This window comes from Zalophus californianus, chromosome 1, assembly GCF_009762305.2.
Source record: "Zalophus californianus isolate mZalCal1 chromosome 1, mZalCal1.pri.v2, whole genome shotgun sequence".
Lineage (NCBI taxonomy): Eukaryota > Metazoa > Chordata > Mammalia > Carnivora > Otariidae > Zalophus > Zalophus californianus.
In genome coordinates this window covers 187,567,328-187,594,290 of record NC_045595.1, presented here as the reverse complement: position 1 = coordinate 187,594,290, position 26,963 = coordinate 187,567,328, and the positions used below count along the sequence as shown (strand labels likewise).

The following is a 26,963-nucleotide window of genomic DNA, read 5'->3' as shown; positions in this document are numbered from 1 at the left end:
ATTTTTACTCTATAATTAAAAAGAAAAATTGAATAGGCTGAAGAGCCTGAAGATATTTCCTTAAATGTGTTAGTTTAATAAATATGCACGAAAAATAAACAAGTTCATGGCCAAGCAGTCTACTAGAATTTTTATCAAACTTCCTTACATTGCAAAGTAGATGAGAATAATGAAAACATGATTTAAATTGCTACAACTCTCTTTTCTATGTATATATACAACACACACATGTATACATACATGCATATCATGTATATAGATATATATCTCCACATTTAATTTTAAAATTTATGCATACATACATATAAACATAAATGTGTATGTGCATTTGTGTATACACTTTTGAGAGGCAATCAGTTCAACCATTGATTCTACTATTTTTTTTTTAAGATTTTATTTATTTGACAGAGAGAGAGAGACAGCCAGAGAGAGAACACAAGCAGGGAGAGCAGGAGAGGGAGAAGCAGGCCTCCCGCGGAGCAGGGAGCCTGATGCAGGGCTCGATCCCAAGACCCTGGGATCATGACCTGAGCTGAAGGCAGACGCTTAATGACTGAGCCACCTAGGCGCCCCTGATCCTACTATTAATTGTTAAATTGTACCAGTCCTTTCAAATTACCACTGAAATTTTATTCCTAATAAAAATGATTCCATAGCTTGGATAAAATGAAATCAGTCTTTTGAAAAAATGACATTTAGTGATTTAGAACTTTCTCTCTGAGCCTCTGAAGAATGGATCATTTTTTCCTTCTAGTATTCTCACTTCCTTTTTTTCCCCCTAAATCAAGGGAAAAAAAAGTTTTGGACTAGTCTTGACAATATCAGAAAAAAGTATTTTTTTGGATTCATGTTCTAGAAATATTATAAAAACACCCCTAAAGTTCATGGAGTTATATCTCAAGCTCCCAGTCCTCAACCCAAATGTATCTGTAACCTTCCCAGAGAGGAGAGGTGCTCTCATACTCAGACTCTTTAGAAGCAATCAGACAGCATATCTAGTTGTTAACAGTGGAAATTAATAGCCCATACTAAAAATAATATCATTTGTCATATGAATTGAAAAGAAAAATCCGGGGTACCTGGGTGGCTCAGTCAGTTAAATGTCCGACTCTTGATTTCAGTTCAGGTTATGATCTCAGGGTTGTGATATCGAGCCCCTCATCAGGCTCCACACTCAGCATGGAGCCTGCTTAAGATTCTCTCCCTCTCCCTCTACTTCTCCCCCACTCTCTCTCCTTCTCTAAAAAACAAAAAAGAAAGAAAAGAAAAATCAAAATGAGAGAGGAATCCTAGTCTTCCTGGTTTCCCTTAAATATGTTTTATTTATTCATACTTATTAGGAGTTTTGTGATGTAGAAAACACTGTTCTAAGCAAGGTGTGGAGTTATATAGATGCATATAGTTATATAGATCTATATATAAGATAATCCAGACTCCCAGAGGAGATTATCCAGTGTAGATCAACTTCACATTTAAGGGTTGAATAGGTATTAAAGGGAAAGAAGTTTATTTGGGGATTTTTAAAATTAAAAAAAAATTAATTGAAGTATAGTTTACATATACTATTAGTTTCAGGTGCACAACAGTGATTTGACAATTATCTACATTATGATATGCTCATCATGATAAGTATAGTAACCATCTATCACCACACAAAGTTATTATAATATTATTGATTATATTCCCTATGTTCTACTTTTCAATCCTGCAACTTATTTTATAACTGGAAGTGTATACCTCTTAATCTTCTTCACCTATTTTGTCTATCCCCTGCCCCCTTCCCCTCTGGTAACCACTAGTTTGTTCTTTATATTTATATAAAGTTATATATATATACTTTATATATATGAGTCTCTCTTTCTGTTATTGTTATTCGTGTGTTTGTTTCATTTTCTAGATTCCACATATAAGTAAAATCATATGGTATTTGTCTTTCTGTCTGACGTATTTCACTTAGCATAATACCTTCTAGGTGTATGATTGTTTTCGCAAATGGCAAGATTTTGTTCTTTTTATGGCTGAGTAATATTCCATTGTGTGTGTGTGTGTGTGTGTGTGTATATATATATATAAAACACATCTTCTTTATCCATTTACCTATTGATGGTCACTTAGGTTATTTCCTTATCTTGTCTATTACAAACAATGCGACAGTAAACATAGGTATGCTTGTATCCTTTTGAATTAGTGTTTTCATGTTCTTTGGGTAAATACCCAGAAGGGGAATTACTAGATCTCATGGTATTTCTATTTTCAATTTTTTGGGGAACCTACATGCTGTTTTCCACAGTGGCCATACCAATTTACATTCCCACTAACAGTGCAGGAAGGATCCCTTTTCTCCACATCCTTGCCAACAATTGTTATTTCTTGTCCTTTTGAGACCACCCATTCTGACTGGTGTGAGATGATATCTTATGGTTTTGATTGAATTTCACTGATGATGAGTGATGTTGAGCATCTTTTCATGTGTCTATTGGCCATCGGCATGTCTTCTTTGGAAAAACGTCTATTCAGTATTTTGGGATTTTAAATGATGAACATCTGAAATATCCAGCTTCCATTTTAATTGCAGTTCCATGAGGGGCTGGTAATGGAGAGCTGGTCCAGAGATGAATCAATTTAAAGTACGAGACTTCAGGGGCGCATGGGTGGCTCAGTCATTAAGCGTCTGCCTTCGGCTCAGGTCATGATCCCAAGGGTCCGGGGATCAAGCCCCACATTGGGCTCTCTGCTCAGCGGAAAGCCTGCTTCTCCCTCTCCCACTCCCTCTGCTTGTGTTCCCTCTCTCGCTGTGTCTCTCTCTGTCAAATAAATAAATAAAATCTTTTAAAAAATAATAAGTACAAGACTTTATTAAATTTTGTGAAGAACAATAATAAGTGATCTACTTGTATGTTAGCAAAGCCAGAGAGTTTTGGAGGGCTACTAACAACAACAACAAAAAAAATGGGTAAAAGTTTTTTGGAGTGAATGATTATGCAACTAAGTAAATATGCTGAAAGAAACTATGCTAATATACTAGCCTAACTAAGGATTGACTACTTTGTTATTATATTAGTTAAACGTAGGGCCATTATGGCTTGATTCTCTACCTATTTTATTACTTCTTTATTATATCTGAAGCTAATAAAGTGTCTTGATTTAGAAACAGAGTGAGAACATAAAGTGTTTGTACCTCTGGGGTGCCTGCGTGGCTCAGTCGTTAAGCATCTGCTTTCGGCTCAGATCATGATCCCAGGGTCCTGGGATGGAGCCCCACATCGGGCTCCCTGCTCAGCAGGAAGCCTGCTTCTCACTCTCCCACTCCCCCTGCTGTGTTCCCTCTCTCGCTGTGTCTCTCTCTGTCAAATAAATAAATAAATAAATAAATCTTAAAAAAAATTGTACCTCTGCCAATTGGGGGTTAACTGGATCGGTCCTGAATTATCTGGTTTGCCCTGTATTGACTGAAGTAAGCAAATAATTGTCAATTTTCGCTTACATTTTGTAACCCATAAATTAAATTGGTAAGCAATTTGAGCCTTTTCAAAAATGAGCTTTAAAGTGGGGTGTGGAGTAGGGGCAATGTCCTTTCAATATTGCACAAATATTCATTCAATAAATATTTGTAAGCTAAATGAACGGATCAGTGAAGTTCCATTAATCAAGCTAAAGGAAGTCTTAATAATGAAGTATGTATTGAACAGACATTTCTCCAAAGAAGACATACAAATGGCCAACAGACACATGAAAAAATGCTCCACATCACTTGGCATCAGGGAAATACAAATCAAAACCACAATGACCACCTTACACCAGTCCGAATGGCTAAAATTAACAAGACAGGAAACAACAAATGTTGGCGAGGATGCAGAGAAAGGGGAACCTTCTTACACCATCGGTGGGAATGCAAGCTGGTGCAGCCACTCTGGAAAACAGTATGGAGGTTCCTCAAGAAGTTAAAAATAGAGCTACCCTATGATCCAACAATCACACTACTGGGTATTTACTCCAAAGATACAAATGTGGTGATCCGAAGGGGCACCTGCACCCCAATATATATAGCAGCAATGTCCACAATAGCCAAACTGTGGAAAGAGCTGAGATGTCCATCAACAGATGAATGGATAAAAATGTGGTTCATATATACAATGGAATATTACGTGGCCATCAGAAAGGATGAATACTTACCATTTACATTGGCATGGATGGAACTGGAGGGGATTATGCTAAGTGAAATTAGTCAATCAGAGAAAGACAGTTATCATATGGCTTCTCTCATATGTGGAATATAAGAAACAGCACAGAAGATCATAAGGGAAGGGAAGGAAAACTGAAGGGGAATTCATCAGAGTGGGAGAAAAACCATGAGAGACTCCTAACTCTAGGAAAAAACTGAGGGTTGCTGGAGGGGAGGTGGGGGGGTGGGGTAACTGGGTGATGGGCATTAAGGAGAGCACATGATGTGATGAGCACTGGGTGTTATAGGCAACTGATAAATTATTGAACACTACATCTGAAACTAATGATGTACTATATGTTGGCTAATTTAATTTAAATACAATTTTTTTTTTTAAATAATGAAGTATGTATGATGCAGTGTCGAAAAGCATGAGCTTTAGAGTTGGGCAAATAAGAGTTCTCATCCTTACCGGCTATTTGACCTGGGAAAGTTGCTCAAATTCTCTAGACCTTGGTGTCCTTCTCTATAGAATGAGAACAGTCCCCTGTACGGCTTCAGCTGAGTTGTGTTGCAGGAAGACAATCTCCTCTTGCCCCTCCTCCTCTGCACATGCAGGAAGGGTTTAGCACAGAAGTTCAAGAACCTGAGAAAAACCGCAAGCTGCAGCCTGAGGGGGCCTGGATTTTATGGCCCATGAGCTAAGAGCCACTTTTGCATTTTAAAAGATTTGCTTAAAAACAAAAGCAAAAGTAAAGAAGACTGTGCTGTAGAAATTGCCTCTGAACCCCAGAGCCTAATATATTTCTATCTGGCTTTTCAGAGGCAAAGTTTACTGACCCCTAGAGCTGTGCAGTTACAAACACAAGGGGCGATTGAGTGCTTGAAAAGGGGCTGGTCCAAATGTGAATGGTAGGAGGGGTAAAATACATGCCATAGTTTACAGACTTTGTATGAGAAAAGTATAAAACCGCTTATTAACAATTTTTATGTTAATTGTTGAAATGAGAATATTTCAGGTACATTAGGATAAATGGAATTTCACTCATCTCTTAACATAGCTACTGGATGGTGGCCTCCACGTCACATCCCACCATTCAAATGTCACATGGATGCTTATATTCTTCCAGACTTCAATTATATCTGTTCTCCAGGCTTTAGGAAACTTGTAGAACGTGGTTTTTAGCCTTTTGGCCTCTGATGGATGAAGGCACACCAGAAGGGAGGTGAGGAGATGTCAAGTGTTATTCTACTATGTCCACCATCCTTCCTTCTGAGACTTTTCGTACTTATTGTTAGCATTACCATCCTCAAAAAAACAAAACAAAAAAAGAAAACCAGGGCCCTTTCACCTCTGGAACCCCTCTGCAGTGGACAAGGAGGATGGCTAGCTTTCTGAAGGTGGCTCTCCTTTGTCTCTGTAGAAAATAATTTGCATCATCCCTACTCCAGGCTTACAGTATTATCCTAACATTTAAAATGAGTTACAACTCTTCTGTAATATTTGGGTCTTTTTTTTTTTTTTTTAAGATTTTATTTATTTATTTGACAGAGAGAGACACAGCGAGAGAGCGAACACAAGCAGGGGGAGTGGGAGAGGGAGAAGCAGGCTTCCTGCGGAGCAAGGAGCCCAATGTGGGCCTCCATCCCAGGACCCTGGGATCATGACCTGAGCCGAAGACAGCCGCTTAACAACTGAGCCACCCAGGCGCCCTGTAATATTTGGGTCTTATAAAGTGGTGATAAATTAAGACTTCTGATTTTTTCCAGTTAAGATGGAGAGGAATGATTAAAAAAAAAAAAAAAAGACTAATACTATTACAGTAAAAACTAAACCACGGGGGCGCCTGGGTGGCTCAGTCAGTTAAGTGTCCGACTCTTGATTTTGGCTCAGGTCATGATCTCAGGGTCCTGAGATCGAGCCCCATGGTGGAGTCAGCTGGAGATTCTCTCATTCCCTCTCCCTCTGCCCCTCCCCCTGCTCATGCACTCTCTCACTCCTTCTCTCTCTCTCTCAAATAAAAAATCTTAAAAAACAAAACACCTGAATCACAAACAAAAGAGCTGCTATAAAAAGACTTTGCTACGACTTTTGGCAGTTGTTCTCAAGAGCAGCTGGACTTCAGGATCACCTGAAGACACATACATTTAGACCCTCCTCTGGGTCTACCATATCAATAAGATAGGATTAGAGTAGCCCCGTCCAGTAGAAATATAATGCGATCCACAGATATAATTGTAAATTTTCTAGTAGTCACAATAAAAAACTTTAAAAAGAATGTAATTAATAAAAAATGTTAATGAGACATTGTACATTCTTGTTTTTAAACTAAGACTTTTGCCTGTATTTTATACATCAAGTCAGATGCTAAAGTGTCAGTGGTTAAAGTGAAATCATAAAGATTGTGTATTTTGTACCCAGCTTCAGTTTCTAAATTAAAATTAATTTAAGCTAAATTAAAATTTAGTTCCTCAGTCACACCAGCCATCTATCAATTGCTCAATAGCCACATGAAGCTAGTAATGGCTTCTGTATTGGGCAGGATGAGAGGCTTGAAAACTGCTTGTGCTATTGAGGCATCAAAGTAACCAGATAATATCATACTCCACTTCATTTAAGGAAGTATAGATATTAAAGTATAAAAATACTTGATGATAAACATTTAATTATATACTTGCAGAAGGAGACGAGACAATAGGAAACAGGTGTGTGTTACCCAATGAGGAAACTGAGATTAGTGACTTGTATGGAGAGACAGATGGAGTCAAGACTGGAGCTCTGGCTTCCCAAATACTGATCTTGTCCTTTGGCCCCTCTGCCAGAAGTGTGCGTGAGAGAGAGAGAGAGGTATGAATGTGTGTATACACAAGAGTTAGAGAAGGCAAGAGACAGGTAAGTGGCAGAGTGCTTTTGGGAGATAAGAAGTGAAGAGGAGCAGAAAATAGGAGGATAAAGAATCCTATCTTGTAATATATATGCTAAATATAATCTGATGATATAGAGAACATAGCAGAAAGAACTTGAGATGGGCAATGCAGTTAATAGACTCGAGTTTATTCTTGCTCCCCAGGCGGCTGAGAAATGTGTGTCCTTGAAAATGTTATTGAACTTCTCTGACCCTAAATTTCCTAAGCAATAGAATGTGGCTAAAAATGTCTGCCTCTTGGTTTGTAGTGAGGATCAAATGTTATAACACACGTTAAGCACCTGGCATAATGCATGTTAATGTTCGTTTTCCTTCCTTCTGCAACCTATCACACCAGGGCAGAGTGATCCTTTAATTTAATATCCTTGATTAAATGACTTTAAGTCAAACTCTCACTTGAGCTCGGATGTCGTTTTAAAATAACTGCTCAAAAATAATTTGTAATCAACACTCCTTACCTAAAAGCATTGATTTTTACTGGGCTGGACAAGAAGAAGCAACAGGATTTATTGTTGATGTGCATTAGAATACCCAAGATTTTAATCTCCACAAATTGCCTCAAATCATGAACACTCAGGTTGAGTGCAATGTTTGACAATTCAGCCCTAGATTTCCCATCATGTGTAGACAGCAGTGAACAAGAAAATCTATCACAGGGGCTCTTGTTTGCCTAATTCCTATTTCAGGGTGTTTTTTTGTTTGTTTGTTTTCATTTTGGTTTTGGGGAGTTCATTTTAACTTAAGTATTATTAAAATGCAAGTTTAATTTTTTTATATACTCACTCATCAACATTCTGTACTGATAAAAAGCACTGTGGAAATCAATTAAATTGTTCCCAGTCACCAGATGTTAATGAGAAAGTAATATAGCAGATTCAAAGATAGCTTTAAAGACAAACAATACAATACAGGTCTAACAGTTGGTTAGAGCTCAGCACTAATGAGGCCAAGGTCAGGGGTTTAATCCCCATATGGCCAGTTATTTTTGCTGTGCTCCATAGCCACTGGCATCATCCATGACCCCAGCCTGCTGTCTTGGCTATGTGTGCCATTGATCATTAAGGAATCTAGGTTGGAGGATGAGGAGGCACCAGCACAAAACCATTACCCACTTATGGGAGGAGCAACTCAAGGGAAGAACAACCTTGCTGACCAATAATTCATCTGCCCACGAAGAGTTTCCTGCACTATAATCAGTCTTCGGGCCACCAGTGCAATTCTCAGCCTTCAGCTTGGGATAATTCAGGGGTCAGTGGTAAGAGCATTATGAGAGAAAACAATTCTTGCCTCAGCTCTGTTCCTAAAGAGTGTTGAATAAGTCCTTATACTCTCTGGATCTCAGTTTCCACTCTATAAGGTAGTAGATTTAGACTAGATGATCTCTAAGGCCCCTTGCTGCTCTAAAATGTTTCCTTAAATACATTTTAAATTATTTTGGAGGTGAAGGGGCTCCTGGGTGTCTCAGTCAGTTAAGCGTCTGCCTTTGACTCAGGTCATGATCCCAGGGTCCTGAGATCAAGTGCTGCATCAGGCTCCTGCTGAGCAGGGTGCCTGCTTCTCCCTCTGCCTCTCTCTCTCTCTCTCATGAATAAAGAAATAAAATCTTTAAAAAAATTAAAAAATTAATTATTTTGGAAGGGGAGTGTTGTCTAACATAAAACACTATTATTTTCCTTTTGGAACTATAGAAGGCGGACTTCTAAGATGTCCTCTAATGAACCTGGCTATATTAGTCAGTGTTCTCCAGAGAAACAGAAAGGTAACAGGAAGTCCCTCCCACAATTAGGTTACAAAAGACCCTGACTTCTGTCTTGCTAGTGGACTGACTCCATTACCTTCTTGGCTTGAACATCATGATGAAGCAAGATCCCGTCTACAGAGGCCCATGTTGGAAAGGGACCTAGAGCTGCAGTCAGCCTACAGCCAACAAGGTCTTTATTTCAATAGCCCTCAAAAATTTGGATGCTGCCAACAATCATTAAGAGAGCTTAGAATAGGATCCTTTCCCCAGCTAAGCTTTGGATGAGACCTCAGACCCTTAGACCAACAGCTTGGCTGCAACCCTGTGAGAGACCATGAAATAGAGGACCCATCTAAGTCATGGCCATATTCTTGACCCACAGAAACTGTGAGATAATAAATGCTTATTGTTTTAGGCCATTACATTTTGGAGTAATTTATTACACAGCAATATTTTTATTTATTTTTATTTATTTATTTATTTGAAGGAGAGAGTGAGCACAAGTGGGGGGAAGGGCTGAGGGGAGGAAGAAGCAGGCTCCCTGCTTAGCAGGGAGCCCAATGTGGGGCTGACATTCCAGAACCCTGAGATCATGATCTGAGCCGAAGGCAAACACTTAACTGACTGAGCCACTCAGGCACCCCCACAGCAATATTTAACTAATACAGGAACTAAAATTAATTTGACAAGTTATTGATCAAAGTTGTTTGCAGATAATCAAATCCATATTTAATCAGAAAGGAATATAATACCAGTTAAAGAGAACTCAGAACTATTAGGAGGTTGATACCTAGCTGAGCTTGCAGGAATTACTCTGAGAAGCACACTACAAAATTTGCCATCTAAGAGAGCTGCTGCTTCTGTCATAACCAGGAAGTGGCCAAATCAAGAAGACACTATCACTGTGGCAGGCTCCAGAGCCATATTGTCTCTGCTGAGTTTTGTTACATTAAAAATGGATGCCCATAGCTTGTATTCTGCCCCCTGTTAGTCAGTTTTGTATCAGTGCCTTAGGTTGGTGGATACGGTGGGCAGAACCTAACGCCCCACATCTTATTCTCATAACAAGAGAAGTTTCTTTCTTTCTTTCCTTCTTTCTCTCTTTTTCTTTTTTTCTGCCCTTCCTTCCTTCCTTCCTTCTCTGCTTCCTTCCTTCTCCCCTTCCTCCCTCCCTCCACTCCTTCCTCCCTCCACTCCTTCCTCCCTCCCTCCCCTCCTTCCTCGGTCCTTCTCTTTCTGCCTTCCTCCTCTTCTACACATTGATTTTAGGTTTAGTGAATGACAGATGTCAGCTACAGCAAGAAATACAGATGCCCAAAATATCTAGAGAGAAATAGCTATGTAATTAAATGCTGTATTGTAAGCATCAAGCCTGACTTCTATAAGAATTCTCAGAAGGAATTTCAAAAGAAAAAATAATATAGTTGTCAGCAGCACAAAATTGGGGGATCAAATAAGCCTTAAAAAAATCCCAGCTTTGAAATTTACTTGCTATGTGATATTGAACAGGTTCCTTAGACTCTTCAAGCCCCATTTCTTCTATACAATGAAGAAACTGTTATTCGTCATTTGAGAATAAAAAGTAACAATATAATTAACATTATTAGCACAGTGGTTGGCACAGAAATAAATGATCACTAATAGGTGTTATCTCTATAAACAGAATTGTGGTTTGTGGTTTAACGGTGCCAGTTCCACAGAAATGAGATTTCAGATTTAAAGGAAGATCTAGAGTTAAAAGTGGTGAAAGGAGGTGGTTAAGACATTATCATCGCACACTATTCTAGCATCTTTCACAAAAGAGCTTAAAAAGCACTTAAAGCCAAGTGTCTTATAAATGGATAAACGGACACATTGAAATGTGACATGTCATTTTAGAATAGGTGAGTAATGGAGAAGTCAAGGTAGGTGACTTTCAGGTTGGTATTCTAACCACTCAACTGCATTTCTTCCTCGCCTCCAAACTATTAAAATTGGGAGTTTTTTGTTCTGTCTCCATATTAGTGTCAGCATTGACAGAGCTATTAATAACATAGACACTAAAGAAAGAAAATGAGATTAACAATGGCATCCCATCAGCTAGGTCTTCATCAAACTATGAACAAGAGGAGTCAGTGTCAAAACAATGCATGTAATCCTTTTCTTGATTTCTGGATTGTAAAATGACTCCTAACAAGCTGACATATAAAACATAGATTACCTTCATTAAAAAGAAGACACTGTTCTTTCATTTTTATTTTTTTACCCATTATATCTATGATCACATACAGTGATTCTTTGGACACCAATTCCTGTGTGAACACTTTCTGGTGGTTTTAATTAGTTTCCTCTCGTAAATAGAGACTTATGTTAAAATAAAATGAAATCAATAGATTAAGGTTAATTATGCCTTATTCTCTTTTTTATTTCCTAAGCTTATGATACAATTACTAATTGAATCTAATGAAAGCCATGGTTATCTCTTTAATCATGTTTTAAAGAAAAAGCTGTAAAGCAAAAAAGCCCATTCTCACTTGAATTTTCTCTTAAAAGCTTTTGTCATCCCTACTGATTTTGGATTGAAATATTGTAGATTAGGAACCATGGCTTGTTCCTACTGGAGGAGATTGTAAAGTTCTCGTTCATCAACCTTATTCTGTGGATGCAGAGATTGAAGCTCTGCGAGAATTTTTGGATCTTGCACAGTTGAGGAGCAGACCTGGGGAAGCAAGCCAGGTTCTGGAATGCCAGGTCAGTGTTTTCTCATTGTAAGGTTGGAATTTCATATTTTTACCCATCACATTTCCTACCGGACTTCTCGCAAGTTCGTTTGGCTTGCTCTCTGCTCTAGTTCCATTTGTGGCTGTGAGGAGTAAATAAGATAATGATCTACATGGCAGCGACTTAATAAGCATTATTCCCCTTCCCAAAACCTTGTGTAAATATAATTTCATAAATCATGACACATTTGAAGATACTTCAGAAAAGCTCTCTTTTTTAAGAAATCTGGAATGGAATCTTTTTGTAAAGGAAGAATCTTTTATAATGCAAATAACCATCCCCTAGGAAACTTGTTTTGTCATCCTGGATATTTATAGCGCTGTGAGAGGAGTTTGTTAGTTCAGGATTGATAGAAAGCTCACTTAGCACACCAGGACACAAATGGCAAAATTTTATGTGATTTACCAGCTCTGTCCCTGATGGAGTAGATACAGTAGCTGTGCATTCTCCGGGTACTACAAGCTCTGTGATCTGCCCTGACATGATGGGCCGTGTGGGGATGCCATACACCACCTGCTTCTCTTGAGGAAATCAGAATTCATTAGCTATAGAGGGTTGTTACTCTTTGACAGGAGCTGGACGGGCTGGCAAGAAAGTCTACTTTTCCCATCAGGATGAGCTGACATTGCTTCTTCTTCTTCATTGCATTCTCATGGGGGGATGAGATCTGTTTTCCCTGAGAACTGTAATATTATTATAGTAATATACTGGGGGACCTCCAATGTACAGACTGTCATCTAAATTCAGTGGTTCCTGAAATGCCCACTTTTAATTAAATGTGCTGTCATAAATTCCTGGGCATTCTTTGATGATGACGACAGCATCCACAAAATGATTAGTGCCTTTAAAACACATCAGTGTGCTGTCTATGCACTTGCCTTCAAATAATACTAAATTATTCATATTAGTGCTTTGATAAGGGTATACTTCCTGAGTTCTTTGTTCAGTAGTGGGAAATAACATGATATTTCCTTGGCTTTTTTATAGCCACTCTCCCTCTGGCCAGTAGTGCTCATTTGTGAGATCTCTGATCTAAATGACAGGTAGATTCTGTAGCTGTGCAGTCAAGTATAGAAGTAGTATTGTGTGCTGGCTAAGACATCAGGCATAAAATACCAGTCTTACCACATACTAATTATGTGACCTTAGACAAGAATCGTGACTGCTCTGTGCCTCGGTTTACTCATCTGTAAATTGAGGATAATTATAATACTATCCACCTCACAGGATTGCTCTATAGATTAAGTGAATTACAATATATAAAGCATTTAGAATTGTACTTAATATGACATGACTGTTCCGCCATTATTATTCTGCAAATGTGTTAAATCAAGGAATAGAAAAGCAATGTGATTTAAAGTCATATCGTTCTTAGCAGCTTGCTTTAACCATTTGGGTTCAGACTAGCTACATTCGCTAATATGCCTCTCTGCTGTGTGATCCATTTGATAATTTAGGAGACTTCTCCATTATGGGATTTTTCTCCACATGTTTGCACTAAGATGTACAGGCAAGGGAGAAGAGCTCATGGGGGGTAGGACTCCTTCCCATGGGTGATGGTTTGTAATTCAGTCACACCAACCTCCTCTTTTGACAAAAGAACTGATAGCTCATGTATATACCTCTGTCTGTGGGTGTGTGGGTGTGTGTGCGTGTGCATGTGTGCGTGCGTGTGTGTGTGCGTGTGTGTACGTGTACTCTCTCTGGTGCTTTAGGTGCATTGCAAAACTACTCTATTTTATTAACTTTGGAGCATTATAATCATCTTTGCCAGATGTCTCTAAGAATTTTTTTAAAAAGGAACTTCCATTAATTTCCATGTCTTTTTTGAACATCTGTGGGAACTTTACTGAAGCATAGAAACCTAAGAAATGTACGGAAAACAGGCTCATTCAGTTTGGATGTGGCATTCTTGGAATTGCTGTATTTTAATATTAGTAAAACCATTTCAGTTATGTAAGTGAATCATCCTCATTCTCTCAAGAGAATGAGGCGGACAAACTAGAAATTGGGTTAACTTATTTTAATGAGAAGTTATGTATATACATAAAAGTGTGTGTATTTGTATTATATTCAACTCTTGCTTCAATATTAGAATTGAATGTGACTAATAATGACTTTAATGAGAAATAACATCTATAAGTATCTTCAATGTGTTTGGCATCGTGTAAGGATTTTATGAAGGCTAACTCATTTAATCTTCAAAGTTAAGAAAATCATAGACTCCAACAGGATCCTGAAATCAGCAGTCACTCATGGTTGAATATTTGAGAGGACCACTTATAATTCTTCTTTGCATCTAAAACAGTGTCTGATACATAGTACATGCTCAATAAATATTTGTTGAATAAACTGTGAATGTATGAATGAACGACTTATACAATTCCAAAAGATATATTAGAATGAAAGCATGACTAACATTTAATCAAAGTAAAGCACTATATGCATGACCCTAGACAAGTTAATTTACCATTTGGGATCTCAGTTTACTCATCTGCGAATCAGAGGTCAGATCTCTACAGTCTTAAAAGTCCATATGGGATTTACACCGTCATTTACTGCCAATCAATTTTCTCTGGTACAGAAACATGTTTCACATTTCCACTAGTTAGGCAACAACAATCCCTGACATATTCACTTCATTTTTCCTTTTTGACTTTGTGATTTGAAAGTAAGATTTAAGGGGTGCCTGGGTGACTCAGTCGTTAGGCATCTGCCTTCGGCTCAGGTCATGATCCCAGGGTCCTGCGGATCGAGCCCCACATCGGGCTCCCTGCTCAGTGGGAAGCCTGCTTCTCCCTCTCCCACTCCCCCTGCTTGTTCTCTCTCTCGCTGTGTCTCGCTCTGTCAAATAAATAAATAAAATCTTAAAAAAAATTTTTGTAAAAAAAAAGTAAGTAAGATTTAAAAACCAATAAAGCAAGAAACAGACACATATTAGACTCAACCCCAAAGGACAGTCAACCATAACCACTGCATGAGAATAGAAATATGGCATTAGGTATCTAAAATTTCTCTTAAGTGGCTTCTTCTCTTTCTTCATTTTGAATTTTTTTTTAATTTGACCTAATACGACCTTGTTGCATAGTTATGTGAAAATGTTACTCCTACAGCCTACTCTCATCTACTTGAATAATAACACATGTTGGACGTATTTTTTAGTTTCTGCTGGCCCATTTGTAATAATTTGCCTACATTTCATTTTTTATTTTCCTAACAATTGCCAGGGGTAAAAATTAAATTAAGCCACAAACTCCCTAGTGAATGAAAGGTAAGACTAATGATTAGTGCTTGATTTAGGGAATAATGAAATGAAGGCTAACAGGAGCAAGTTTTGTCTGGTATTTATGGCAAGTGTCAAATTAATGGACTAGACAATCATTTCATTGACTCTCTGAAATGGTGTCTTCTTTTTGGAGTTCAGAGTAACACACACACACACACACACACACACACACACACACACACACACACACACAAATGTAGCTCTAAAAATAAAGCTGTGTCTAGTCTTTCCTTGACTTGCCCCTCTAGGAATACAGGGTCTGAACTCTGAATACATAGCAGTCTGCTTATGTAAGCAGAAGTCAGAAAGGAAAGCAGCTGCTTTGAGTCTGGTACAAGCAGTACTAAAAATTGCTTAACCAATTCAGTAGTAATCTACAACTAGGCAACACCCAGGGAACAGATGTACTATTAATTAAGTAGATGTTGCCCTGTTTGAGTAATCCCCTTCCCCCATATAATCACACTTCAGACACACATTTAATGTGCTTGACTCTCTCTGCCATCTTGTAGGAAGCAGGTTGCTGAAGGAAAACTACATTACCTCTTATATCTTATTAGGGATTAAAAGAAGTTTTAACGCAAAATCTTTTTCTTTTTTTTTTTTAAGTTTTATTTATTTAAGTAATCTCCACACCCAACAGAGCTTGAACTCACAACCCCGAGATCAGTACTCTTCCTACTAAGCTAGCTAGGCACCCCTCAAAATATTTTTCAATGTATCCATTACAAAAAAACTCTTTAACAAAAAAATTCCCAAACCAAAGTGATTCATAAGTAAAAATTGGATAACCCGGATTCCAGTAAAACAGAACAAAGTTGATAGTCCCTAGAGAATGTTGTGCCAATATATGCCCTAAAAATAACCAATCTCTATCCCTGGTCTTAGGAAATTCCTTCAGTCTTGATCCAGATGTCTCCTTACCTCAGCCCAGAGCTAACTGTATCTCTTACCATGATCAGCAGCCACACGTATTTGACCAGTTTTGCATGGGCTCAATACCTGCTTGTATTAGCTTAGTCAAAGGCTTCACCCAAGTGAAGCAGGAAACCGTGCTTGAATAATACACCCCCTGTCCCAGATTCAAACACTTAGAGCTCCGTTGCATACAAGTTGTGTGAGTGCTCTGGAATTAATCTCTTTGGTAGCATTTTTCATGCAGCACAAAATAAACTTTCCCATGTAAAACAAAAACCAAAATAATGGATTACTGATATAATAAGTTAATTCAAAAGTATTGTGACTTGCATGATTAAAAATACAAAAGATATCTAATGTTTCCCATCTTTCATCTTTATTGCAAGTCGACCTTTTGGATTGGTTAACTCTAGACTACGCACCTCATTCTCTGTAGTCAAAACAGGTAGAAACTATTTTGAGGACTATGAGATTTGCAATCAGAAGAAATTTATCTAAATCCATACAACAATTCATTAGACTCAAAACAGTGGATTCTAATTATTGAGACATATTTGGCCCAGATGTTATAGATTATGTGAACATGGAACTTGCTCCTTCCCAGCTAAATTCCAAATATATGTGACAGGAAAGTGTTATTAGAAAGATGGATGGCCATCCTCTTTCCTGATGACCCTCACAGTGCTGGTGTGGTTGCTGATGGTGGTGAAAGAACACAGTTGGCTTCCAGGCTGAGGTGTGGAGCCATCCAGAGCAACACTGAGGGAATTTCATAAAAAGACCGTGGATAGAGATGGATTATTTTTTAGGACACATGATGACAAAGCATAGAGAATTGAAGGAGTTGTCAGTCTGACCATTAGCTCTTCAAAGGTCTGTTGATATCCCACCTCAGCTCAGGGTTTGTTTCATGATTCCCAAGTACCTACCCCTACTCCTACCTGTTTCCTACTAGACATTGTCCTTCAGGTGATCCCCAGGCATTTTAACTTGGCAAAACCTGCTCCTCAAGTTCAGGGATGGAGTGTTTCAGCATCTGGAATTTTCAGTGACACTCTACTCAGCAGCTTGAAATAGGTAATTTAAATTGTCCTTGAGAGTTAAATCTTGACAGAAACACAGTAAGGGTTAGGGAAAGATTCCTTTCAGTTACTCTCCCAGGGGACAAGTTATCCTGGATTTGGCAGTGCTCAGACGAATACTATCAGCCATTGGTATAATAAAACCAATTTTCCTTTTTCTGATTTTCATTCACTACTCTTCCCCAATTTTGCATTTCTGTTTTCCCCCATGTGGAATACTGGTTCCAATATTCTTTACTATACAAATTCCTACCACACCAATCAAACCTCTCTACAACATGGTCTGTTGCCTATGATATAGTAGATGTTCAAAAAGCACTTTGAACATCAAAAACATAAATGGTTTTGAATGAAGGAGAAGATGAATGATAACAAGAAAATCTGAAGGGTTCTTAAAGGTGCAGTTTTAGCTCTTTCAAGGATGGTGAAAGATGTGGCGACATAGTCTTCCCCGAAAAGTGTAAGGGATTTTACACAACATTCAGTTGCTCTGAAGAGAAAGGCCAGATGAATCACAGGTGTATTTCGACACACTCAGGATATTGTGATAGATTAAATTGTCTCAAAGGAAAGTACTATGTGATATAATTAGCATACTCTAGTGCATATCTCTGCCCTTGGTGTTGGTGGGTTGATGGGGAATGGAAACTTGAGGTTATGAGGATTTAATTGCATGTTTTTATTTAAAAGACTTGCTTTATTAACTGACCAGGGCTTAGAATAAGGTATAAGCCCTGGTTAATAAAGGAAGCACTCTACATCTCTCAAAGTTACAAAGACAAAAAGAGAAAGAAAGAAACAAATAAACAAACTTGAACTGAGATTCTATGACATAGTACTGAAATACAGGGAGGAAACACCAGTCATTTTACTGGGAAGAGGCAAAATGAACTACATTTGGATTATCCTTGAAGACAAACCATACTTGAATTCTTCTGATTTCTTGGAGTAGTATTATTTTATTTTATTTTGTATTTTATTTTTCAGGAAGTTTCTAATTTTGAGAATGCACAACCAAAAAGAAAGTAAGTCAAGTTTACTTTGAAAACTTTCTGTTCTGTTAGTTCTATAATGTTGAATGGAATATTTTAGTGGTTTTCCTGTCAAAGCGCTTTTTTAAAAACTGTACAAATCTAGATATTTTTTTCTCAGCTACCATTTATCTGTTTATGCTGATGCATAGGAAACCTGTGTTGTGACATTTCTGTCCACAGGGAGGTGAAAATTAAATTTCCAAAGAAGAAACGTGTTCAAACTAGGCTCAGATTAAAGTGGGAGCCTACTCAAAAACATGCTTCTATCGGTGACATATTAATCTTCTGAAGGGTTCTTCTAATCCAAATAAAAATGTGTTTGTAAAGAGATTTGGGTTATTTAGGTCAGGCTTGGCTTTACATTCAGCACATCAAGCTGCCTGAGGATGTGGGGGCACACACATGTTGCATAAGGTAATGGGATTTTAACTAATAAGCGGGAAATACATAGGGGTCGGAAGTTGGTTTATGGGGAAATTTCCAGATTGGTTGCTGATGATACGGAATAGCTTCCTTGCACTCTGGAATGGTCTGAGACCAAACTGTTAATATGTGAAATTCTCTCTGGATGGAGTTTTTCTGGACAGCCTTGCTCTCCTGCCTCCAAGGCATTCTGTGCTTTCATATACTTTCCTTCCTTTCCTGCTCAAAGCTTTCTCCCAGTAAGGGTATAAAACACACCCATAGGAAGTAGGTGATTGGATGATTAACAGCTTAGAGCACTGGCAGACAAGGGTTGTTGGCTTTTAGCCACAGTTAACTATTTAAACCACAACAGTGGCATTTTAAGCCTGAACAGGAGTAAAGAAGGGGTTTTTTGTCAGGGCTCATCTCAGTGGGAAAAACCCAGCTGCCTATTAGCGGTTCATTCCATCCACAGATAAGGAATTCTAAATAAAATACTTAAATGAAATGACAGCTATTGGGTTATGATTGATGCTTCTATAGATCAGAGGACACCAAAACATGGAGAGGCAAAGGGGAATGGATGAGAGGGAAAGTACCTGATGCTGACTGAATTAGGATTTTTCAAAATCAGTGAATGTGCTCCTCCAATTACGACCAATTAAAATAAAATTGAAGACTCTTGAGTTCCTTAATTCTCTTGTCTACCACTCCCCTGAAGGAAATAACATCTTAATGCTGTTCTGCACCTACCTCACCTTATAATACTATAAATGCTGTTTGGGAACACTTACTCTTTGCCAAGAGGTGTCCTAAGTGTTTGCATTGACGAATAAAAAAAACAATAAAATGGTAAAGACAAATTGTATATACAGATTTTTTTCTTACAACCCTGAACTTAAGGAAAGGTGAACTTGGCATTGATTTAATGACTACCAAGAATATAAATAGTGGGAAACAGTCAAGCTACCACAAAGTTAATTATATGTACACAACACGCGTGTGTTCACCCAGTGCATAAAGTAATTAACACGATCGAGTCAGTGTAGTCTTATCCTCTGTTTCTGTTTTGGACATTTTCTTATGGAAATTTTCAATTATATGCAAAGGAGGAGATAATGATGAACTCACATCACCAAGCTTGAACAAGCGTCAGCCTATAGTCAATCTTATTTCATTTCTACCCATTTGACTCACCAGCCCTCCAACCCCCACCATTTTTTTAGAGCAGATCCCAGACACATAATTTTATTTTTTGATATATATTGCTATAAAGTAAGTACTGTATTTAAAAAAAAACATAACCACAGTGCCACATTGCACTAGAACACAATAAGAAAAATTGTATAATATGGCCAAATATATAGTCACTGTTAAAATTTTTCTGAGAGCCTCAAGTGCTTTTTTTAATAGTTCATTTGAATCATGATCCAAACAGGATCATTGCAATGCATTCAGTTCGTGTCTCTTAATTCATAGGTCCTTCTCCATTGATTTGTTGAAGAAACTGGATTGTTTGTTCTGAGGAATTTTCCATATTTTTGAATTTTGCTGATTGCATCATTGTGGTATTAAAAAAAAAAATGTTCTTCTATCCTCTATGTTTCCTGTAAATTTTTTAGTTAGATCTCAGGGCTTGATAATGTTCAAGTTTGATATATGTGTATATATTTTAAAAGTAGGTCATCAGTGACTGTAGGCTTCCTGTTGTATTACTTTGGAAGCTCATATATCTGGTTGTCTGTAGTTTTATGACTGTGAACTTGCTTAGTGGGTTCATATGGTATCAGAATGATCCATCCAGCACAAAGTTGCCCTTCAGCCTTTCAGTGAAAAGTTTTAACAGCAATTGTTGATTACTGCCCAGTTCTATCATTTCATTGGGGATTGTACATGATTATATTCAATCATTCTTTCTGTATTTATTGAATGGAATTATTTCAAAAAGAGCTTTTCCACATCAACTATATTGATTATCTTGAGATACAGTCATGTAAAAATGGCCCACTTTTTTTGTGTGGAGGTTTTATGAATGTTGCATGGACATTTCTCCAAATTGCATGGAAATTTCCAGTCCAAGATTATACTTATATTAACTGTTCTTTGCCATCTAGGATCAGGAAAATTCAGGGCTATATATAGACCTTAGAGGTAGAATATATTTCTGCTCTCAAACATATTGCAAGCATGTCTAGGTAATCTAATTTCTGTTTGATTAAAAATATTATTTACTAGATGTAGACTTAAATAAATATGTTTCTTTTATTCTTCTAGGTCAATCCAGAGATCTATGTCTGAAAACAAAGGATTTGGTTAGTAATTTAGAAGATTACTCATGCAAATAATCTGTTCTGTTTCTCTAAAATTCTTTTCTTCTGCCACTTCCATACAGCAACAATAATTGATTAATGAAAGTTAAATTGAGTTGTCTTTGAATTCTATAGAAGAAATTTTTTAAAAAGGAAGTTGGTTCCATTCTAACTATAAATGGCTAAGACAAAGAAATCATTGATTTATTCAGAATAATTTCCTTTTACATTAAAAATATTCTGTTTGATGGTTTATTGGCTGATTATCTTCCGGCTTCCCAACGTTAGATTGGCTGGCCATGGTCAAGGTGACCTGACCTCTTCCGTATCTTTTCAGATATATGAATCTAGGAGTGAATAAAAAGAAATAAAAAATGTATTTCAAAAGACTCTTCCACAGCATTTCAAAAACCAGAACTTTTCTTTAGTTTCTGTGATTACAGTTTCTGTAGTTATAATAAAGGCCATTGGCTTGATTTGTATTTTAATTCTTAAGTAAACATCTAATTCTATTAATCACTTTTAGAAAGCTAATGGATAACGTCTCTCCTCTTACAGACTATAGTGTCACTAATTATAAAATAGTCACAGTGGCAAAACATCTGGATTAGGGGTGCCTGGATGGCTCAGTTGGTTGAGCATCTGCCTTCAGCTCAAATCATGATCCCAGTGTCTTGGGATCTAGTCCTGCGTCCGGCTTCCTGCTCAGCGGGGAGCCTGCTTCTCCCTCTCCTCCCACTCTGTCACTATCTCTGACTCTCTCAAATAAATAAATAAAAAATCTGGATTATTCAGGCAATACTTTATTTTTTATTTTTTTCTTTTTCTTTTTTTTAAGATTTTATTTATTTATGAGAGAGAGAGAATGAGAGAGAGAGAGAGCACAAGAGAGAGGGTCAGAGGGAGAAGGAGACTCCCTGCTGAGCAGGGAGCCCGATGCAGGACTCGATCCAGGGACTCCAGGATCATGACCTGAGCCGAAGGCAGTCGCTTAACCAACTGAGCCACCCAGGTGCCCAATACTTTATTTTTTAGAAGATTTTATTTATTTATTTGAGAGAGAGCACAAGTTGGGGGGGAGGGGCAAAGGGGGAGGGAGAAGCAGACTCCCCACTGAGCAGGGAGCCCAATGTGGGGCTTGATCCCGGGACCCCGAGCTCATGACCTGAGCTGATGGCAGACGCTTAACCGACTGAGCCACCCAGGCACCCAGGCAATAATTTATTTTTCATGAAGTTTGTTAAACTTGTGAGTGCCCTTTCTCCCCAGTAGAGTCTAGGAGTTGGATGCTCAAACTCCTTTCCCTGTCTTTTCAAAAACCAGTCTCCTGGGTAGATCTGAAAAGCTCATTCAGACCAAGGTGATGATCATCAATGGATGCATCTTCCAAGGGTGCCTGCATTTTAATCAAGTCTGATATTCTTCAGGTGGCAGCAGCCACAGAGTTGTGTCCTATCTCACTAATCAAGGCCCTGTGGGCAACGAGTTGTTAAATATTTTGAATATCAGCCCTGATTTAAATAATCTATAGTCTTAAATATAAGGAAATAAGGCAAAATTTTATTTTCCATCTAGATTTATTCTCATAACTTGCTATGCAGTTTGTAAACACAAGGCTATAGAGATTTCCATCCTAACATAATTCTTGATGCTCGACTGCCTTCCTGTAGTCAAATATGAGAGTAAATAGTGTCTTTAAAAACAGCACAGGTGTGCTGACTTTGTTTCCATGTGATGCTTTGGGTGTGTTATCTCACATTTGCTTGATCAGTACGATGACATGACATGTGGAATGATCGTCTTTGGTGAGGAGATGAGAAGCGATTCTAATTCTTCATGTTAGCACAGTTCAGTTCTTCACTGCACGTCCAGGCCCTGCTCTAGGTGGTGGGAGGACAAGACCAAATAAGTCATCGTTCTTCCACTCAAGACTTGAGAGTTTCTTGAAACCATCACAGCTAGTGTTCTCTCCACACACTTGATCTTTTTGTTATAAATGATGAGGAATGTGGAGGGTGGGGACACTTGAACTAAGCATAAAAACATGTTAATTCAGGAAAAAATCCTTCCAAGAATAATATAATCACAAACCATCAACAGGTATTTCAATAGCAGCATACTACCATATATGCTTGGGTGCTTATGTAGTTTATGGAAATAAGTGGGGGCCCACAGGACACTTGGGATCGTCCATCAGGCAGTAGAACTCTCCAGGATGGACCACAGAGCTCTCCTGTCACCTACCAAGTTACAACTGGGTGCTGATTTTGTTTTGATTTCAGATTTCTTACACTTACTGGACAGATGTTACTGTGAATTCTGCTAACCAATCTTCTCCTTTATTTTAGAAAGAAAAACAGTGAATGACACAATCTGGCAGGAACCCTGCAAGCCTGAGAATGATTCCCACATCAGAAGACTCTGTCAGCTAAAAGGTAATTGCTAAATTCGGTTCAGCTGACTTCACATTTTCCAAAAGTAGTTTAAAGGGCAGGTAAGAAAAATTTACATCTTTCCCTATTAAAATAAGCAGGGCATTGTGGTCTACTTAAAAAAGGAAAGACAACTAGAATAGGAAGTATATGTTATTAATAGGATATATACGTGTGTCCGGGTGTGCCTAGATATGCATAGACATATAGAAAGGAAGTCAAATCTAATTAGGCTGACTGTCAAAGCAAAGAATCAATTGCCAATAATATTTGAAAGTCTTTGATGTCTTTAAGAATTTTTAAATGTTTTAAAAATCAGCACATAGAAAAACTCTCTAAAATAACATCAAAATATTAATAGTTGTTAAAGCATTTGTTTTCCCTAAAAATATAGAAGAGTAACCTTGATTATTAATACAAAATTGTATCATTTCATAATTTAAAAATTCCCAAGAGAAAATTAGCAGCCAGGTGTAGAAAAATTTATTAATGATAAATGACTTCAAAATTAAAATTATTTAACTTTGGGAAGGTAATGAATAAAACAGAAAGTCTTCAGAGTTCACAAAGTTGAACAGCATAAAAAGTTGATCTGCTTGGTATTCTCCCTCTAATGTTACTGGAACAAGAAATAATTGATTATGTTAGTTATTGATTATTTAAGAGTTTCTAATTTTTAATTAAAGATATTTTTTAGTATCTTGGGACAAAGGGAATTATAGTGCATATTTATCATGAGTTTAGTGATTTGACTAGATATTCTGTCCAGATTTTACCTTTTATTTAAGAGTGCCCTTAGATTTACAAAGTAATTATTTATGAAAATAATTTATTTTTAAATATTTCAATTTTATTCAAGATGATGTAACGTTTGCGGGAATAATTTTAACTGAATTTTTTAATAGTTATAATTTTCTCTATTATAAATAAATAGGTGAAACATTTTGGGATTTGGATATTTTCTTTTAATCACAACATGGGAAATGTCTTAATAAGATCGTGTTTTGATTGGACTGTATCTTTACCTTATGGATGCCAGCTATGTTCATTCACATTTTCTATAGATTAGTCAAACATTCATCTACATCATCCATCCTCTGTCCCTTTAATAAACACATGTGATTTTTAGATTATTGTATATTGATCGACGGATCAAGAAGTTATCATTGTACTATAGATTATTTTTAGTTATAAATTTTGCCATGTTTCTTCAAAAATTCAATTTGCTAAAACTGCCTTTCTCTGTTTTTTTTTTTTTAATTTAGAAGTCATAGGCAGGTAATTCTATCATAGCCAAAAAAATCTTGGCTTTCGGTGGGGTGTTTCTGATTAGTGATGTGCTCTATGTCAGAGAAGAAAAAAGCAAGCCTTTACAGAAACCTCAGCTTTGGTTACTTCTGAATCTTGAGCTACCATATATTCGTGTGTGTGTGTGTGTGTGTGTGTGTGTGTGTGTGTGTGTGTGTGTGTGTCTAAAAGTTGAGCTGACATTTCAACCATAGCAGCGGAGTCACAGGACGTTTCCTAGGGATTAATGCTGTGCAAGGAAGAGTTGATGGCCCGACACCAAGGCCATCTGTCTGTGCCACTGTAAACTGAAGGGAGAAATTCAGTCGGGGAGGGAGGGCCACAGGTTGTGGACTTGAATTTTATGGGTGAAGGAGCTTTATTTGGAAAGCTCAGAGTATTTCTAGACAATTAGTGCCCTACCCATCAACCCATAATATTTCTTTCTCATTTTTAAACACTACTTTTATTACTTAATTGCATAATTACTTAAGAGAGGTTTACTGTGTCTGAGGATAGGCAGTCTGTCAAGTTTAGGGAGAGGAAAACCGGAAGGTGCCTCATCGCTATGGCCAGAGCCCATTATTTTATTGAACATGTATGATGAAATTTTAAAGACAGCCTCAATAAAAATAGAAGAAAATATACAGGGAATTAAATGGTAGGAGTGGTACTAACTCCTAAGGAATCTGTTACAAACTCCAAGACAAAAAAAAGCCACTTCTCTCAATTTCAATTTCAAAATGGTATTTTTGCATGACACATATCAACAGCGTTTCAGGCCTAAAGAGTATTGGGGCCCGATGAAAGAAACATCCACGGGTTATGTTTAGCAAGGATTTTTCCTGGTGTTTGAATCATAAAGATATTCACGTAGCTCAATAATATGACTGTGTTATGTCAGTTAAGACAAAATTTATCAGAATACGTTGAGTGCCAGAAGCATAATATTTTTAGTTTATCTAGCCGATTTCCTTCTTCTAAGAAGAGCTTTATCGAAACCTCCATCTGTGCTGCTAAAAGAGACTACATCTGTAAAGTAAATGCAGGATAAATTAAGTGCTCAGGATTTTATGACTAAAGCACTGGCATAGTTGAGATATCAAGGAAAATTAATCTGTAATTCACATTAATTGTATTTTCAGCATCATAAACAGGCAGAATATTCATAATATTCATTAGAGTAAATCAAAATCGATTTTAAAATTTTAAAATCGATTTTGGCCTTAGTTTTATGAAGAAACTAAATTAAGCCTGAAAAGAACAAATTTTAAAATCTGTGAATTGGAGTTTACCTAAGATCAAGTTTTGATTTAAGTAAAGGTAGTATCAAGAACAAGGTTTTTATATTTTATGTCAGAAAGTACAAAGAATAAAAACAAAGCAAAATTTTTTAAAAAATAATAAAAAGGAAACAAAACATATTTAGAAATTTTTCAAACAGTGTGACAATGACAGACTATTCCATAAAACAGAAAATAGGCAAAGTAATAATAATAATAATAATAATTGGCCTGTTAGTAAAGGAAGTAAGGGGCTGGATAAGATCAAGAAATGTGGTTAGTATTGAAGGGAATATTAATTTCACCCACACTGCTTTCAAATTATTTTAAAAATAAATACTCCTTACATATGATTTTGATGAGATTCATTATCAAAAATCCTATTATAGGAGGGATGTTATTAGGGCCTTCCAGTTTCACATTTGAATTGCCATGGGTCTGAAACCTTCTTTCCTGAATTCTAGTCAATATTATTATTTGGCCAGCCTCTTCAGAGTAAGCATATAAATATTCTGGCTTGATTTTTCCAGACCTTGTTAATTCTCTTTCTTTTTTGGCTTGATACCCTCACCTTCAGGATGGCAAGTATATAAAGTCACAAATGTATTTACTATTCTGTTTAATTTTCAGGGACCACCATCTAATTTAAAAATTGTTTCCCAAGACCATGTAATTTAACTCTGGTTAGACTGGCTCACATGAGGAGTGACAGAGAGAAGCCCTATTTCACACCTGAACAGCTGCTTATCATGTGGGACTGAACTCCCTGAGCAAAGGCTCCTGTGAGCGGGCCTCTTGCTTCCAAGGAGGGCTTTCTGAATTGAGTGATGAGAACACTCAGCATCCTAGTGTTTTGGACAAATGAGCCTCCCTTCAGTTCTTTAGGGAAGTTCTTCCTAGGATTATAGTTACCTGAGTATGGTCAGGAGTATCTTCATTAGAATCACCTAAAACCTGATTAGAAATATTGCTTTTTTTACCTAATCTCATTTCTTCCCCACATCTGCATTTGAGGGGCAGTTGGAGTCTGAATGTTTATGTTGAATGGTGCATTCCTACATACACTGTTGTTTGTGACTCACATAGTTTATAGTTTATGCATGTTCTGATAATCTTGTTGCTGCAAACAAACCACCCCAAACTTTAACGGCATCAAACAACATTTTATTAGGCTCGTGGATTTTGTGGGCCAGGAATTCATTCAAGGCAGTGCTTCATGATATCTGAGGCTTCTTTTGGAAAGACTTGAATGACTGGGGAGGACTTAAATATTTGGTGGCTTGAATCATCTAGAGATCTTTCCACTTACATATTTGGCACCTGTTCTGGGATAACTC

General features: G+C 37.3%; 1 protein-coding gene across 1 annotated transcript in view; it reads left to right on the top strand.

Moving 5' to 3' along the window:
- The window catches only part of LOC113918698 (putative uncharacterized protein ENSP00000383407), a 111,606-nt gene that overhangs the window by 81,950 nt on the left and 2,693 nt on the right, over positions 1-26,963 (top strand). Inside the window, exons 3-5 of the mRNA XM_027587395.1 lie at positions 17,864-17,901; positions 20,590-20,627; positions 22,973-23,059. Of these exons, the coding sequence (XP_027443196.1) occupies positions 17,864-17,901; positions 20,590-20,627; positions 22,973-23,059 (163 nt within the window). The remainder of the gene's footprint in view (positions 1-17,863; positions 17,902-20,589; positions 20,628-22,972; positions 23,060-26,963) is intronic.